The 18163-nt window shown below is 28.6% G+C and overlaps 1 protein-coding gene across 1 annotated transcript in view; it reads right to left on the bottom strand.

The window, feature by feature from the left end:
* LOC145828542 (fibrocystin-L-like) overlaps window positions 1-18163 on the bottom strand; it is a 43385-nt gene that overhangs the window by 572 nt on the left and 24650 nt on the right. Inside the window, exons 45-81 of the mRNA XM_082936298.1 lie at window positions 17675-17772; window positions 17314-17472; window positions 16875-17106; window positions 16450-16711; window positions 16090-16228; window positions 15772-15917; window positions 15456-15645; window positions 14874-15027; window positions 14323-14538; window positions 14030-14180; window positions 13672-13857; window positions 13352-13457; window positions 12907-13090; window positions 12572-12738; window positions 12199-12285; window positions 11278-11511; window positions 10491-10594; window positions 10233-10368; window positions 8145-8314; window positions 7725-7897; window positions 7354-7505; window positions 6782-6947; window positions 6490-6601; window positions 6139-6265; window positions 5743-5913; window positions 5381-5558; window positions 4987-5132; window positions 4373-4544; window positions 3653-3721; window positions 3170-3302; window positions 2588-2690; window positions 2235-2362; window positions 1896-1997; window positions 1479-1667; window positions 1005-1153; window positions 578-732; window positions 23-222 (exon numbers count right to left, since the gene is read on the bottom strand). Coding sequence (XP_082792424.1) covers window positions 23-222; window positions 578-732; window positions 1005-1153; window positions 1479-1667; window positions 1896-1997; window positions 2235-2362; window positions 2588-2690; window positions 3170-3302; window positions 3653-3721; window positions 4373-4544; window positions 4987-5132; window positions 5381-5558; window positions 5743-5913; window positions 6139-6265; window positions 6490-6601; window positions 6782-6947; window positions 7354-7505; window positions 7725-7897; window positions 8145-8314; window positions 10233-10368; window positions 10491-10594; window positions 11278-11511; window positions 12199-12285; window positions 12572-12738; window positions 12907-13090; window positions 13352-13457; window positions 13672-13857; window positions 14030-14180; window positions 14323-14538; window positions 14874-15027; window positions 15456-15645; window positions 15772-15917; window positions 16090-16228; window positions 16450-16711; window positions 16875-17106; window positions 17314-17472; window positions 17675-17772 — 5746 coding nt within the window. The remainder of the gene's footprint in view (window positions 1-22; window positions 223-577; window positions 733-1004; window positions 1154-1478; window positions 1668-1895; window positions 1998-2234; window positions 2363-2587; window positions 2691-3169; window positions 3303-3652; window positions 3722-4372; window positions 4545-4986; window positions 5133-5380; window positions 5559-5742; window positions 5914-6138; window positions 6266-6489; window positions 6602-6781; window positions 6948-7353; window positions 7506-7724; window positions 7898-8144; window positions 8315-10232; window positions 10369-10490; window positions 10595-11277; window positions 11512-12198; window positions 12286-12571; window positions 12739-12906; window positions 13091-13351; window positions 13458-13671; window positions 13858-14029; window positions 14181-14322; window positions 14539-14873; window positions 15028-15455; window positions 15646-15771; window positions 15918-16089; window positions 16229-16449; window positions 16712-16874; window positions 17107-17313; window positions 17473-17674; window positions 17773-18163) is intronic.

Below are 18163 nucleotides of genomic sequence, written 5' to 3'. Positions count from 1 at the left end.
TTAACAATAAACAAAAACTTACATTTGAACCTTGAACTTCTATTCTCAACGACTGACATTTTCCGTCTACTACGACGTAACAGTCGTCATTCACAATTAAGTACGATTTGTCTTGGAACACAAAATTTTGATGCAGGAAAACTTCCCTGAGTGTTTCTTCTGCATGCTGAGCAGTTTCGTTGTCACTCGAACCAATGTTGAAAGAGACTATCGTGGTTTCTCCTAAAAGTTTTATTTTTCCTTAAATAAAATAGTTTTTATTAATAATATATTTTAGATTTCTTAATTTACTTACACAAATTTGTAACGAAAACCTTATTTTTATCTTCTTAGATTTTTTAAAACTACGTTGTAATAGTATGATGTTTATTGCGCTCAAAAACTAAATTTTACTGAAATATTTGTTTGATTGGTGTTATAAAAAAAAACACTATGAACTGAAAAACAGTCGTTTAAATTAGTAAAATAATCTTAGTTGTATTAGATATCACAATAAATTAAAATCAAACACTTTCAAACAATTTAATATTTTAAATATGATCCTAAAAATTCAAACTACATCACTGTAATAACTAACTTGCTTCAGTTACAGTAACTTTTTCAATATATGAGCAATTAATTTCGTTCACTAAAAAATTATTGAAAACAGATGCAAACATGTCATCGTGAGATTTTTTATCTATGCTCTTAGTTTCAAATATTTTTTTCTGTTCAATTTCTCGAAGCTCCATACTAAAAATATATTTCAATAAATAAATTTGTTTTAAAGTCTGTAAACATAAACAAAATTACAATTTTTATAATATATACCTGTACGAGTGCTTAACGTTTACGTTTTCATGGAGAGTGTCTTTTTTTTTGAACATCTGAATTCAAAAATTAAATCATTTTATGAAGAAATTAACAATAAATTATAAATTTAACTAACATGTACACTAGGGGTGTAAACAGTCACACTGTCGTAAATGTCTGGAATTGAAAAAACAGTGACTTTGAACATATACCGATGGTAACTTTTGGCATCATTTATTGTCAAATCTTCAGTCAAAGCCAATCCTGAGTCTTGGTTAAATTTGTATTCAAAGTTTTTCTGTAAATTTAGGCTCTGGTTGAACTCTTCAGCTATTTCAACTTTAGCTTTCCATTGGTTTCCCTAAAGTATAAAAACTTAACATAAAAAATACGAATACAAATCATGTACAGCTGCTCAACTAAAAATTCAACGCAAGCTGTAATTAATATTTTCAGATATCTATGTTTTTGCATAAATAAAGGAGATTTAAAATAGTTTGTTTTGTACATACTGTTATAGATTTAGGTTTACGTAGGTATTTAGGAACTTTAAAACTTGACAACGATGAGAGTGTAGAATCAGAAATATTTCACTTTGTAATAAACCAAAATGGTAGATACTAAGTGTGTAGTACTTGACTAGTTTCGTGATTGAACTGTTTATTATAACTCTAACTTTGTCTTACCTTGTATCCGATATATTTCAATTTAGACCCCTGATTGTCGAGCAAGTGTATTGTGAAGTTAAGACTATTGCTACTCTCGGTGAGATTATATACTAAGTTTTCTTCAGCTTGAACTTTTGTTCTTACAGTTCTTTTGATCACTTTTATTTCAGAGGTCATATCAGGTATTCCAGCTTCTGGTTCTATAACCTACATAAGATAAACAGAGCTTTAGAGTTGAAGTTTTTTTCTTATATTAATAACAGTTTACCTTGAATACAAGATTATGGGTACCGATTTTTGTCACTGCTAAACTGTTGAAGACTGCTATTCCCTATAAAAAGCTACCGTTACATTGTTAGAACTTGTATAAAAAGGCTAATTTTATAAAAGTATCTGTTTTACGGTTAAAACTTAGTTACAAATGAAGCAACTCACATCAATAAAGTTAGCTTCCAAATCACCAATGAGTTGAGCCGATGATCCTTGCAACGAAACTTCGGTTCTCCATACTCCACCTAATCTACGAATTTCAAACCCCTAAAAAACAGATTTTTCAGAATTAGTAAATTTCTCAAAAGTTTGAGTGCTGTATTTTGATAGAACTTAATATCTAAGTATCTCGAAGCTTTAAAACTCCTTATTTACTAGACTTATGACGACTAACTATAAAGGAATAGCAATAAAACGATAGCCAATATTTTAGAACTTTTGTCGCTCATTTTAGCACAATTTTATTATTTATAAAAAACTCGATTCTTATTAAACTAAAGTTACCAATCCATCTATCAGGAATACAGAAGGTTGCCAAACATCTGAAAGTTCCTCAAATTCTGTATATACCATTGAAACTTTCTGGTTGTCAGGAACCATGATGTTCGTTTGATCTTCGCTATCTTCAGTTCCTTTATATATTAATTCATTAAAAACCAATGATATATTAAAAACAGTACGGAAAAACAAATTTAACTTTAAATTTCATGAAAACGTTTAAGGCCAAAATGGTTTAATATTTAATAGAGGCTTAATAGAATCTTAATAAAAACTAAATATGCTAAAAAAGTTGTTTCATTAACAAAGTACAACATAAACTACAAAAAGGAAAAAAAACTAATAAGTTTTAGTTTCACCGTTTCTTGGAGGTAGATCTGAAGTAGCTACTGTAGCATCTAGTTGCATATCAGTTACATTCAAGGCGACCGTTAAATGACCCAACTGAAAATCTTTAATCATCTGCAACAAGTTTTCGTTTTTTTAATCTTATGACAAGTTAGTGTGTTAATTTTTGAATATAATAAAAGCTCATATGTAAAAATAAATACTTATTTTATAGAAGTTTTTAATAACTTTGCATAAGTATAGGTTTTGGAAAATTTTAAAACTATTGAGATCAATTATCTGAAAAAATCTTTCACGGGCTAGAGTCGTTAAAGTAAAGTTTTAGCAGGCCGCTTAATTTGGAAAAATGTATTATAAAACTTAAAACTCTCTAAAAAAAATAATTCTCTTGGTTTAATAAGCATTACCATGTAGTAAAATTAGATTTTAGAGCACTTTATAGAATTTTTGGAATTGAAAAGCTCTATTTTATTTGGTTTGATAAAAACTTTTCGAGCTAAAGTTTATGTCGCTGGCTAGAATTTTCTGTTTGCTAGGCGGATCCGACCCACGGCCGTACATTGCCCACCCCCTGATTAGTATAAAATTACAACCTCATCAGTTTTGTTGTTTATCATTTGCGCTACTTCAGTCCTGTTGTTTTCTTCAGATACTTTCTTTTCTATTATCCCGTCATCAAATTCAAACACGTAAGTTGTGACGTCACTATTCCGGATGTTGATCGACCTTTAATTTTGTTTTTTTGATTTGTGTATTACACTGCTTAATGTTAAAAAGTGTAATCAGTTGTTTAAAATAAGTGTAGTTTAAAAGCTAATAACAAAAATTATAGTATTAGAATATCTAAAGTTAAATAGTGTAACTGTGATAGCTTGTAAACTGAAATGAGTTAAATAACTATTTATATTTCAAGTAATGCTTATGTAGACTTTAACAGCTATATGTACTTAATTTTTAAATAGTTTAGTTAATACATTATTTATTATTATTGAGTTGTATCACTCAATTGTAAATACCTTTCTACAATATGGATAAAGTATTTAATGTTTTAATAAACATTTTTATAGCAGATATACCTTTTTCTTTTAGTTTTTTCTCTTACAATATCCACAATTTTTATCTTTTCAGGCGGCACGTTGAGGTAGCTGAAATTTTATTTCATTTATTTAATGCATTCTGAGTTTTTTCAATTGTAGAACAGAATAAATTATCAACTAGAAACTTTTTTTCTAAAAACTTATTGATGAAGAAAGTTTACTGTTGAGCGAAATTACAAAAAAACAATCTTAACTTTCTAAAACAATTTAAAAAGCAAAAAAAAAAAGATACAGCTTAGTTCAAGTCTTAAACACATTGTACCATTTATTTGTTTTCATCGTATTTTATAACTAAATTTACAATCTATCTAAGTTGTTTATAATTTAATCTTAGTCTTTTTTGTAATTCATATGAAAATGAGAATGGAAAACTTGTTAACAAGGTGGTACAGAAAGAGATAAATTCGATTTTAAATACCATTTGTAACAGATAACTGTTTCTTTTATTAGTTTATTAAATTACTCGTTTTTGATTTTTTAATATGATTTCACCCTCTAAATATTTTTTACCTATTTGTTATAGTACTTCTAATGAAATTATAAGTTTGTTATTTAGTAATTAAAAAGCAGTGTTACTTGTTACATATGACATTATTGATAAGAGTGAAAAAAAAGTACTAAAAAATTTTTTTTACCTAACTTTTTAGCATAAAAATTATGTAAGAAGTATGTATACACAATATTAACACTTTTACCAACTTTGCAAGGTTCTGTACTAAATTTTTTTCGAAGAAATCGTCAACGTCAATTGCTGGAAATCCCATTTTGACGACGACCGCAGGGGAAGTTTTGATGTCAATCGGAGAACTTCCTACGATTGTGATGTATAACATGTCTGTGCGCCGATCCATGTAGTTGTCGCCATGGATAGCTTGAAGTTTATAATTAACTATATAGCAGTTTTTGTAATGTAAACGCAAATTAAGTTTTTAAGTAAAAGGAATAAGTTTTAAAAAATATTGAAAATTATGTAGGTTGGACTGTAATAATTGGAAATTCTGTAGACATGTAAAAAAAATTAGTATTTAAAGCATTGGCAATTTTTTAAGCAAACTGTTTTGCATAATAGTTCAATAAACAACTTACTTTAGCTAGTTGATCAAGTATAAAAATACGAAACTTACATTTGTAAATGTTTTCATTTTCTTTTTATTTTTAGTTTGTAGAAAAGTATTTAAAATTTAAGCTATTTTAAATAGGTTTAAGTTGTTATCATACAAAAGCAAATAATCATAAATAATAATAATCATAAATAACAATAAAAATAATAATTAAGATAATTTTTTCTAAATATTTCTCAAAACTTAACGTACTTGAGTTTATAGGAGGATAATACTCTTTAGGATTGTTAGAGCTTGGTGGATACGCCACATAATTTCCTTCTTCATTTATCTTGTAATTTCGTGGGTAAATGTAGATACCATTGTTGTAAATGTCTAAACGTTCTGGCTTCGGGTAACTTCGTAAAAATTTGTTTATAAAGTAACAAATACGTTAAAAAAATATAAATAGACCTAATATTTATATTTTGAACATTTTTTTTTCTCACACTTGCAGTTTCTTTTTTAATCTTTTGACTTTATACCTAAAAACTTCTGATCAAAATTTGCAAGTTTTAACTAAGCAAATTCAAATAACAGATTTAAAGATTAAGATAATTTTTATAGTTTTATTTAACAAATGTTTAAAAACTAAACTAATACTGACTATATTCCCAGTCTGATTGTTGTAGCGTCTTCAACGTTAATCAAGTGAAATCTTGTATGAAGTGGCGGGTATCCTGTAAAGTACACGTCATAGTGATTGCCAGTAGCAACTAATGTGAAAAAGGTTGATATGCGTTTCTGACAAGTGTAACCTGCGCACCAACCGTGGTCTTGAGGTCCTGGTAAAAAAACCTTTAAATTAAACTGTGTAATTTTTTTATTGATATACATATTTTGAAAACACAAGTAGAAAGACTATATAAGTTAAAGGGAAAGAGTTTGCTCGTAAACTTTGCAATGTGTAATTCAATCAGTAACGAAATAAATGTATATAAAATTTAGAAAGTTCTATAAACAAGAAACCATTCTCAAGATCTACGTATCTGTTGCTAAGTAAAGCGATAGGTGAAAGTCTCCTCAGCTCCGTGTCTTCATCCATACTCTCGATAATCATCATCGTGTAATCGAGACTGTTATGGCAACTGTATGCCTGCCAACTTTCACGCCACTCACAACCCTTAGTACCAACTATACCTGTAAAGTTTTTAAATTACATCAAAGTTAAATTTGTAAACTAAAGTTTCACAATGTATTTTTACATATAAACAAAAAACTGTTCCATAAAACAAAATCAAAAACCGTTTCCTTTAGTTTTTTTTTTACTTAAAAAAAACAAGCAGTAAATTTCTTATACACAGCTGTTATGTTTAATTTGTGAATTTAAATAATTGTTTGAAAAATATAAAAACCGATCAATACCTCTGGAATCAATGATGTCTTCGACCGGAATTCTAGTTCCATCAACTTCTGTCAACATTGTTTTCGGAATTCGGTAATCCCCTAATCCCCTTTCCTTCATGGTGTCATCGTCCCAACCGTAAGCAGCCTAATAAAATTTTAACCAGCAATTTTAACTTTAAATGTAATCCGTTGGTCAAGTTGTTAGTTCTTTTTTGATACTTTGATAAACCATTTTATTGATTATTTTGTTATATATTAGTTATAATTTTAATATAGTTAGTTGTATAGAGTTGAATTTTTTTTCTTATGTTGTGCTTATGTTCTAGATATAAGAAAAAATATATATCCAAACAAAAAAGTGTTACAGACATCAGGGAGTATCGCCCCAGGATTTCCGAGCAGTCCTCCGTCCATGTCTTTTATTAGAACATTTTTCATTCCGTCACATTCCATATCAACGCAATCAGCTGGGTTTATTTTTCTAAAAATAATTATTTATGTAGCCTAATAAATTTTTTCGTTTCACACAAGCTTGTTTTTTTTCAGTTAATAATTTTATTTGAATTTTTTTCAGTATTACTTATACACAGTTAGAACTAAATGTAATTTGAAAGTATAACAATATAGTACAATGATTACTAGTTGTTAGCAATTATTTTACCCTAGACTTGGTCTATGGTAGTAAGCGAGACTTTGTTCGTCGATGTTAACCAACGAAGTTCCAGATAAGTGAGTTGGAGCAAAAGCATCTTCACTTAGTTCATTTGTGTGAAAAATTATATCCCTGTTTCCACTTGATCGCTTTCCGTAATTACAAAATGTCGTATCTGAATTAAAAATTTATTACTTAGTCACTTTTATAAAACTTAAACTTTAATGTTTTATTTGACTTTGTTTACAAAAAATATTTTTTGTTAACACTTTTTACTTTAAGCATAAATTACTATGAGCTTTATTTTGCATAACCAAAATATGAATAGATGATAAAACATTTTTAGATTGTTAAACTTGTTCTTTATATAGTATTTAATATAATACATACCGTACTTTAAGTTTTTATAGAAAACGTATTAAATTTTAAGAATGTTATCGTATTTTTAAAACTTAGGTTAAGATTTATACACTGATATAGAAGAGAACGTAATTATAACTATAACCTAAAAATAAAACTATAATTCATAAATAACTTGTTGTACCAAAAACTAAATAAAAATAAGTATCTTAAACACAAACTTTCAAATTTCAAAAGCCCTCTTATTGCAGGATAGTTTGTGTTTCCAACCCAGCTTTTAAATGGAGCACCATTAGCACCAGAACCTCTCATAGGTAGTAATATTCCAATACTTCCGTAATATACAGAACTTGGTGCTTTCAAAGGTTGTTCTCTGTAGGTTAGTATAAATTTAGCTTTTGTATTTTAGTTCACAGTTTTAACCCAAATTCAAATATTAAGTCAAACTATTTTTATACTTTAATCTATACCATTTGTTTCGAAATTTATCTAACAAGTATTATACTAAACTTAAAGTTTTAATTGATTTTATTATAACGAAAATAAATTTCAGTCGACTACAGGTAACAAAATAAAGTAAGCACTTAAATACCCAGCAATTTGTCTAATGATCAGATTTTTATCATTAGCTTCATCCATAGTGTCTATAACTTCATCAAAATGATCACTTCGTCCAACAAACAACGAATTGATCACTTTAACTGTTTTCTCTTCATCGTTGTGTGTCAAAGATCCTGGTCCATACGTAATTGGCGCGTAATTTACCTAGATAAATTATTTTACAACATGTCTGGTTATTTCTTAAAGTAAAGCAATATAGTCCTTAACAATGTCTTTATTTATAAATTTTATCGTCTAAGACAAACATAAGAACATCCTAAATAAAATTATGTACTGTATTGTTTTAAGTACTTAAATCAATAATCTGCTCTGAGGTTCTTTATGTAAAAGCTGGTACAGTACTTTTGAAATAAAATTTGTTTAAAAACTATTTTTGTCAGCCAAAACAAACCTGCGAGTCAGCCACTACGGTTTCTTTTATAATTATACTTGCTTCAGATTGGTGGTAAATACCATAGTCCCAAGCTTTGTAAATTGTAAATCCTTCTAGTAATGAACAAGTTACCACGGGGCTACCAGGAAAGACGTGGACTCCATGCAAACAGCCGTGAGCCTTATTTCCTTGAAGATAAAGTTATTAAAATAAATTGTTTTTCAAATTTACTTAGAGCAAAGTTATTTTTGGTATAAGTAGTTTTTTAAACTACAGTAAACCTTTTTATAACTTTAAACTCTTAGGTTAGTTTATTACAAACCTTTTGGTTATGTAAAACTTTAAAGTGAAATACTAAAAAACTAAAAGTGTTCTTAATCGTATAATTTAATATTATTTGATAAAAGCAAGACGGAATTTGATTAAAACTATTGTGAGTATTTTGTTTTGAGCAAAAAAAAAATCCCTTTTCAAGTTTTTTATAACTAAAATATAAATCATTCTATTTTTTTAAATCTATCACACAAGTATATATCGTAAGACCTTGTAAAACTTTACAATTTTAAAAACAAACGAATTAATCAAACAAAATTTAATAATTTACAATAAAGGTATTATATTTACTTTCATAGTTTATCAAACACAGTATCTGTAGTTTATATTTTTCTCTTTCACTAAATCTTAACAAAGTATTTATGACTACAGTTTGTATTCGAATCGTTTAAAATAACAAAATCATTATTTACACGTTAACTACGTAAAAACTATTTAAACATAGCTTTCATTCTACTTATAAAACTTATTGTTCCACAAACATGTTTAGTTTTACATTTTTGATAAAAATTTTTAATATTTCAAAGTATTTTATAGATAATTTTTTATTTCAGATAATTTAAAATGGAACCATCACATTAACTATATTTACCGTACTGCATCAATTTTATCTTTTCAAGTTCTAAAAAGCTTTATATCTACAGATTTGGTAATTCTTAAAAAACTGTACCTAGTTTACATAAGTCCTAAGATGGAATACAACACACCTTTATGGTATCCATATTCTATAAAAGACATCAACCAACTAGAATCTATACAAAGAAATTTTACGAGATTAATCTTTAATCAGTGCAACATTTCATATACGTCTTACATAGACAGACTAACAAAGCTTAATATAAAAACTTTAGAGTACAGAAGACTTGAATTTGATCTCATTACTTTTTTTAAACTGATTAACAATGAAACTACTATTGATTCTCAAACTTTCTTTAAACCTTATAAAAATAATTACTCACTCAGAGGTAATAATAGAAAATATACATGCAAATATCATTTCAGCTATGTTGGTTGGCACAATTCATTTTTCTATCGTTCGGTAAAAATGTGGAACAAACTTCCAAATGAACTAGTATCGTGCAAAAATCTTAAACATTTTCGATTAAACTTAAAAAGATTTGATTTAAATAAAATATTTACCAGTAAAATTTATAAGTGATTAGTTTTATTCATCTCTTTAGCCACTGATTTGGTGTGTGGTATGTAGTTTATTGGTAGTTTAATCTGTAAGCTACTACTCCCCTTATAGATTTTAGGTACTTTTCAATTTTGATTTTTTGGAAGGGCTATTGTTAATGTGCTTTGGGCTTTAGATTTTGAAATTATTGGATACTCAGTTGATTCCTAAGCTAGATTTGTGAATTGTTTCTGCCAAATTTTTTAATTGATTTTGACTGAATTTGCCGTAGTGAAAAATGGCAAATAGTAGCTGAGATCAATGTTCTGAAAGATGAAGACAGGTTCTGAAGAATTTTGACAGGAGATGCTTGTTACAGGGATTTGTTGCTCTGGAATGTATAATTGGAGATTGGTGACTTTGGAATCGTTGAATATTTTGGTTGTGAAAGTTTTAATTTATTCAGTTTGTGCCTTGTATAAGTTTTATGTTTATGTTTATTTAATCACTGTAATTTGTTTTTTTTTCTTTTATGTTAGTGTCTTTCAGTTTAAGTGGCTTAGGTTTTAATGCTTAGGTCCTTCGTTGGACAATAAACTTAATAATAATAATAATAATAATTACGTTTTACGAAAATACTAAATAGTCAAGATAACCTTTCCACAGAATTTCGTCAGAGTTAAAACAGTCAACACCGTTGGTATGGTAGCATATTCGTTCAGATCCGGCAGCTGCGTTGTCGACCAAAGTAATATTTATTCCTTCAACCAGTTTGAAACTTGCATGCCAGTCCTACAAAATGCTTCTTTTAAAATTATCATTAAAACTACGAGTTATAGAGGTAATGCTTGATCTTATACAAATAAAAAAGCATAAGTCGGTTTTAACTTTTTTCAATCAGTATATAAACTTACAATATAATTGCTGTCATCAAAACGGTCACCGTAAGAGCCTCTGAAAAGTGCTTTTGCAACCAAATTGTGTTGGAGAATAATGCCCGTGCCACCTATTCTTATTCCTATAAATGCACAAAGTATTGTGGCTAGTATTTTGAAATTATATAAAACTAATCTAAACTTACTAAATTTCAGAACAACCGCTTAGGTATTTCTACACATAATTTAATAATATTTTGTTTAAAACAAAATGTAGTTTCTAATTGTTTAAATACATCAGTTAAAAATATATTTCAAATATTTTTTTGTTTTCAAAATGACAACAAAAAAAAAATTCTAAAACAAAAGCAGTTTTTGTTTTTGGTAACACATTTTTGTACATTTATATTTCGATTTAAAATATATTTAAATTTTGTTCTTGGTAAGATAACGAAGATAACAATATCTAGAAAACATCTTTGTTATTATATAATGTGTTTTGAGGTGTCTTTCACAGGCAAATTTTTTTAGAAAAATATTTTTTGGACCATCGTTATTTAAAAAGTTGCTGTATAAGCAAGAAATTTTTTAGACACAAAATTGTAGTAAAACTACCTTGTAAGTAGAAAAACTGTGCTGCTCTTTTACAATTAAAAGGACTTATTAGTTACAAGTTTCAAAAACTTTATTATAGATATACTAAGTTTTCTTTTTTTATATTTAAGCTAATTAAAAAGTTGCAGGTCATATTATTTGGCCAATGAGCAGCAATTAGCCAACTTGGCTTCTAATTGATTCGTTATTTTTTGAACTAGAATCTGTTTACCATCATGAATAGGCCGATGCACAATATTGTCTCTCACTAAAATGTCATCTGCGCCAAAAATCCCGATCCCCGTTGAGTAAGTGTCATGGAAACTGCATTCCTGAAGGAATGACGGACGAGCCGGTACAACAGGACCAGTGTTCACCCATGACAACGCAAATCGTGGGTCGTAGGTCTCCGTGAACCCTTCCTGACCACAACGCAAGAACTCGACATTTGAAAATCTTGCCCAGCCTTGAAAATTTTTAAATAACTGAAGGTCATTTGGTTCAAAAATAATAATTTAGATAAAAACATCATTCAAGATTGTTTATGTTGTAAATTAAAAAAAACTTATAGGAATACAAATAACAAGTAGCTTATTTGAAATTGAGTTTTAAATGTTTAGTCAAAAAAAAAAAAACTTTACTAAAAAGTTAGAACAAAAATACTATTTGTTTTTTTAAAATAACTGTCGGAATATTTCACAATCATAAAAATACTACAGGTTTGATTGTTAGAAAACAGTTGATTTTTATATTGATAAAATTGAGCAGATTTTTATTTTATAGTTACCTATTTTATGCTCTTTAAGCAGATCAATTATATTGAAATGTTTAAACTGTAAGTATGCATATGTATATTTAAAAGTCTTAGAGCTCCTAACTTATAGTTTTATTTAAATAGCAATTTTAATAAGTTACTAAATTATTTTTTTAGCTTCTATCTTAAGATAATAATTTGTTTTGGTTTGTATTGTCTAGTTTCGTTTTTGCTCGAATGCAAATGGTAAAAACTAAATTAACAATTTAGCTTTTCATGACTTTTAAATACATTTTATCAGAATTTTTTTAGCACTACGAACACTTTGAGCAAAACTTAGTTCGCTAAATAAACTTTTTAGAAGGTAAAAAATTATAATAGTACAACTTGAACTCTTACCGTAAATATCTTTATCTTCAAAAGTGTAGTAGCTAACCAAAACTCTTGCACCATAAGCATCGTGATCAATTCCATCGTATATTTCACCTAGTAAATGTTATATAACTTATTCAAACTATAGTGTACAGTACTATGCAAAAATTTGCTTACTAGCATGTAAAATGCTCAACAACTATTGTGTTCAGTACAAACTTATTAAAATGAATTTCCACCTTTCAAATATTACAAAGATAAATTATGAGCCTTTTTTATCGACAACCTTGTTAACATTATTTTTAATATTTAGAAAAGTATACCTCTAAGCGAAAAATAAAAGTTTTCAAAAACTTAAAACCTTAGTTATACTTTTAACGGAAATAAATAGCAATATAACCTTGAATTTTTATGCTTTTAGTAAGCAAGCCAACTTCAGCTCGCATTTCAAAGCTTTTATCTCCGACGTTGTAACTTTCACCTAAATGCCTGTACTTGAGAGGCTCGTTTAATGAGATTTTGTTTCCATCAACACCAGTTATAACTCGTTTTTCTGTTTGCTCTGAACTGAATTTTTTAAAAGGTGCTAAGTTAGTCAACTTAACAAAATAAGTGATAAAAAGATTTTTTTGGTAAAAATAATACTAAAAACTTTAGACCTACAATTAAAGCAAAAGAATGTTGCTTGAAGGTTAGAAACGCACAAACAATTTAATATTATAAACTGCGTCTCACGAGTAGCTAGTAGTCGTAACAACAACTTCATCTCCAACTCTCCAATCAACGCTTTCTTCTAAAATTATGTTACTGCTACCAGCATCTACGGTCGATGCTAGTTGAGTCCATTGCACGTTGTTTTTGATTCCATGCAAATCACATCCTCCAAAACAACCTAAAGCCTTTTTTCCCAACGACATATCTACACATTTAGTTTGAGTCACTTTATTAAAAGTATGTTTATTGATAAAAATATACGAATCAACTTGCTTTGAACCATTTTCAAATAATTTTTGACTTTAATGACATCGAGGGGAAAATAAAACTACGTTTTGATTATTACAAAAGCTCCAAATAGATTATGTAACTTTGTCAATGTTTTAGTGTTGCAAGTCATGTTTAAACTATACTAAAAACTCTATCATATAAATTTATTTTAAAAAGTTTTGCATCAATAACTGACCACCAACAGTCACTTCATCCCCGTCAAGCATTTCCCCTTTTAAGTTTATTGTTAACTTTTTAATAAGAGGATCTTCTGGAAGATGACCTGCAATTAGCCTACCTCCCTGTTAAATATCGTGTAAAAATTAGAAAAATGTTAGTTAAAAAGTACAAAAAAATAAATGAATTTAGTTATAATACTTATTTTATAATTTTACTACATTTTTTTTTACAATTGCTTTTATTAAGTCCAGCTAATTAATTTATCATGTAAGGTATGTTTTAAAATAAATAAGAACAACTTTTTATTATTTTTAGAGATTCTAGTGAGAAACTTACCAGTACTTGTATTGTTCTAGCAGTGAACACATACTCGTCGAAATCAACTTCATTGCTGAACTGAACAACTCCTCTTACCACCAGATGTCTCACTTCAGCCCTAGCAACGTCGATCATGCACCAGCAAACTTCGAACCCTTCAGCTGAATTGTTTATTTCTATACTCTGAGTTCCATCGTCATGAACCTATCAAACAAAATTAAAGAAAAACCTGTTTGTATCTTTGAAGAATATATGTTTGTAACTTTATGTTTGAGATTTGTAATATTAAAATAACTTTAAAGCTTTAGCATAAAAAATGTTAGTTTTTAATTTTTACGGCTTAAAAGAACTTTATAATTACCAGAAAAAGACTAACAGTAATTGAAATGCATGGATGTTCTGCAGATCTTTTCTTCCTACCACCTCCTCCAAACAATGAACTCCAGGAGAAAGTGTTAGCGGGAGTTTCTCTCCCAGGCGGGATCTGGTCTTGGCTCAAGTCGGCCACACAGCCCTGATTCTTACATCTTTTGGAATTTAAAAATTTATTTTAATTTAATTAGAGTATACCTCACTCTTCTTAAACAAGTGTTTTATGCTAAACGAATTCTAATTGACGAAAGCAAATCCAAGTAAAAATATTTTTAACAATAATCAATAATTATAAACCTATACACAACAGGAGAAATGTCGAAGTGTTTAATATGATCGTCAACAACTGCTAACTCTCCGCTAAATGAACGTTTCGATCTCCCAAGGCTTGGATTTTTCACCATAAAATCGAGGTTCTTCGTTACTGGATTAAAATACCACTCCATATTACCACTGTCAGGAGTCAGGGGTTTTGACTCTGAAACTTCACCTTCGTTGTCACCGACTTTAACTCTGTTGTTTGAACTTTATTGTTTAGTGTGCTATTAAGAATGGTTATGAAATTTATTTAGTACAAAACTTAGATAAAAACATTAAAGTAAAATTTTTAAGTTGTATTAATGACAAAAAAAAACTTAGTATCTTAATGAGAAAGCTAGACTGTTTCTAAACAACGTTTTACGATAAAAAAGTATAGTATGAAGCACTTTTTATAAAGTTATAATTAAAAAAAAGTGTGTATTACAGCTAGTTTTTGCTTTGTACTATATCATACTACTTAAAAATTGATAAAAGACTCTTATTCAAGACGAACTAGCAATTTATATATAAAAGCTCAATAAACTAACACGTCAGGTGCAGATGCTAGTTTATGTCTAATATACAAATAATCTCCTTCGTGAAGATCGTATATCTTAGAAGAGTATGTGATGTTTGTAAATCTAAGAGAATCCTCCCATGTCACTGTATGTGTTTCTCCACCCATCAGCAGTCCCATCCAACCTAAGATCATGTAGCATTACTTTATAGTTTAAGCACATAAAAGCTGATTTATTTTCTACAACTTATATATGCAGCTTACGTAAGTAGACATTTATTTTAGGTATATTAATTTTATACAGATTATACATACTTGGATAAAAAAAATAAAGTTAAAAAAAATCATATTTTAATTAATAAAAAATGTATCTATTTTAAAATTTAAATAAAAATTAGTTTAAATACCATTGAAACATGTCCCAATTATTTAAAACAAAAACACTAAGCAAAAGATCTTTCGTTTGTTAAAAAACGTTTTAATTATGTTAAAAAATACTTACATACAGAAAAATCTATTAAGATATTAGTTTGGATATGTTTAATTCAGTGTATAGTTTAGATATCTTAAAAACTAAATATAATTGTCCAATTTTGTTACATAACAAAGCTACCATTAGCATGAGTCATTCTCATTTTTTCACTCGTAATCCTCGTTTCACCAAGCGAGTTGCTTATTACCATGTCCTTCATTTCTAGGGAAGAAGGCAGAATGTTGTTCATGGCAAAACGGTGAAATTTGATATCAGCAGGGCACAGTATTGAAGGAAAGTATCCGTCAGAGAACGTCGGTCCTTTCATTATCTGTATAATTTAATAGTTTTAAAATTTTTAAAAAGATATTAGAAAGTATCAGCTGGACTATGTAAAACTTCCATGGCTGAAGTTGTTTTAATTATCTTATATTTGTATTACAAAACATTCGTAGACCTGACAAACAGTAGAGTTAACTATTCCCGAGTTCGGAAGAAGCTGGTAATTTTTTTGTCCTGTCAAGCTTCCATCTTCGTCTAAAATAATTCCCTCGTGCTCCCATCTCCATTTGACTCTCTTGCCTACGTCGTGGAATGATAAGCCTACGAAGTCATAAATAAAACTATATAAACATTTTTTTTCTAATTGACACTTTTTTTTTATGTTATTAAGCTATAAAATAATTTTATCATTAATAATTTTGTAACAACACTACTTTTTTAAACTTTGTAAAATTATTTTTTTAGTTTTTTTAGTTGTAAAGAAGTTGATAACCTTTAGTAATATAATAAAATCCACCACAGAGCTCAGTACAAGTTCCATCAATTGTAGTCAACATAAAAGCGACCCCTCTGTTCTTGAAATTTCTGAATTCTACATCTTCTATTGTTAGGCCAGGCGCAAAAGCCAGAGTCTACAGTATAGTTACTTTTATTTATAAACAATAAAAATAAAAGTGTTGTTTTAATTAAAATTTTTAAATGAATATTATATTTTAAAGAAAAATTCGTTGAACCTTTATGATATAGTTAAAACTATAGTAGAAATATATAAAAAAAACCAAGTACTACATAAAAATTGCAAATGTATAAAGAAAATGATTTTTATACAGTCAATAAAGAAAATCCAACTTACAATTCCACGTTCAGTTTCAAGTTTAGGGTTTTTAGAAATCGACGAATGGCCCACAATAAGAGCACCTTTAATCATAGCTCCATGCTCGTAACCGTATTCAGTTCCTATGACAAACTTAGTCTCAATACCCGTCTCCTCGTTGTTAACCATGACAAAGTCGTGGAACTGAATGGCCCCACATTCAACCCACTCGGCACCTTTCTCACAATTCCATGTTGTCAGTGTGTGGAACCTTGCAGGACTCGGCACGGTTCCGTCGCAACTAATTGATTTTTAAAGAACATTAAGCGTTTTATTAATATCAAACTTGATGATTTTCTTGTTTTAAATTTTAAACTTTTGAATAAAAATACTGTTCGAATTTATAATAAAATTCATGTAAAATAAGTTGGTTTTAACTTGAAAAAACATTTTTAGACAGATACCTGCTTCCCTCAACGGGCCGGTATGTCTGAAATATCCACAGTCCGAACCAGCCTTGAGAATGGACGGTGTTGTTTTCAAACCTTCCCAGTTCGACCTTCTGCTGACAGATATCAAGCGTGAAAGACGGACCATCCGGGTGCTCATGCATTCGATACCAAAAGCCGAAATGTGTACCACCCGCAGCGTGGTTGTGAAGCACGGTGTTGTTGGGGTTGGTGACCCAGTACGCAGCTTTTAGAAATAGGAAAGTTTAACAAGTATGTATTTTAGTTAAGTTACAAAACTACTTCAAAATTTATTTTGACCAAGTTAATTTTAAAAGAGTTAAACCGATAAATTTAAAACAAAACTAACTATTTATATCAAAAAAATTACAAAATAACTTTATAAAAAATTGCACTCATGACTAAAGCATATTTTCAAAAAATGAAAGCATACCAGGAGTGACGTCATCGTTTAGCAATGACGTTGTCTGCTTGACAAAAACTGCTAAATTGTACTGCAGTGTAATGCCAGTTTCGATACCATCTTCTATGAATATTGCACCACCCATTACGTCATAAACAACGTTTCTTTCCACCATCAAGTTATGTGTGCCTTAGTAAGTTACATATAAATTCAATATTTAATATCACGTTACTGAAAGCAAAAGTATATATACAGTTTTATTTGTTACAATTTTTGGTACTACTTTATTTTTAAAAGATTTAGTTTGTGCAATGTAAATAAAAGCAGAATTTTATTTTTTTATATTTTATGCTGACTTGATTATAAACGTTTAAATTTAGTCTGCATTTACCATGGATTGCAATAGCTCGATTAAAAGTGTTATGGATTGCGCAACCTCTTACATACATTCCTTCTACATTACCCATCAAATGCCAGTGAATTGGGTACCTGATTGTATGAATTATGTTAGAGAAAAATGTTAAGTTGAAAATGTAATAAACTAAGCCAATATGGGTGCACGGCATTTTAAGATAAATTTACTTTGATAGATTTTTAATAACTCTAAAAATTTTTAATATTAAATTAGTCCAAATGATCTTTATTTATTTTTTAGATATGACCTTTTAAAAATTTTGAATTTTTAAGATTTTTTTTTTCAAAATTAGAAATGTCATGTGACCACGGATACAGTCACCATTACCTATTACTAAGTTGGAAATGACTTAAAGAGTTAGGTTTTTTAAATTTAAAAAAACAACTGTTAAATCAAATTTAAAAAACTTTAAAGAATGCAAAAAGATATTTTTTTAATAGGAAAGTTAGCGTTAAGTTTTAGTTT

The sequence above is a fragment of the Thalia democratica genome, chromosome 2 (assembly GCF_965202585.1).
Source record: "Thalia democratica chromosome 2, ktThaDemo2.hap1.1, whole genome shotgun sequence".
Taxonomy (NCBI): Eukaryota; Metazoa; Chordata; class Thaliacea; order Salpida; family Salpidae; genus Thalia; species Thalia democratica.
Note: the sequence above shows the minus strand (reverse complement) of the source record. Positions and strands in the feature narration are given on the sequence as shown.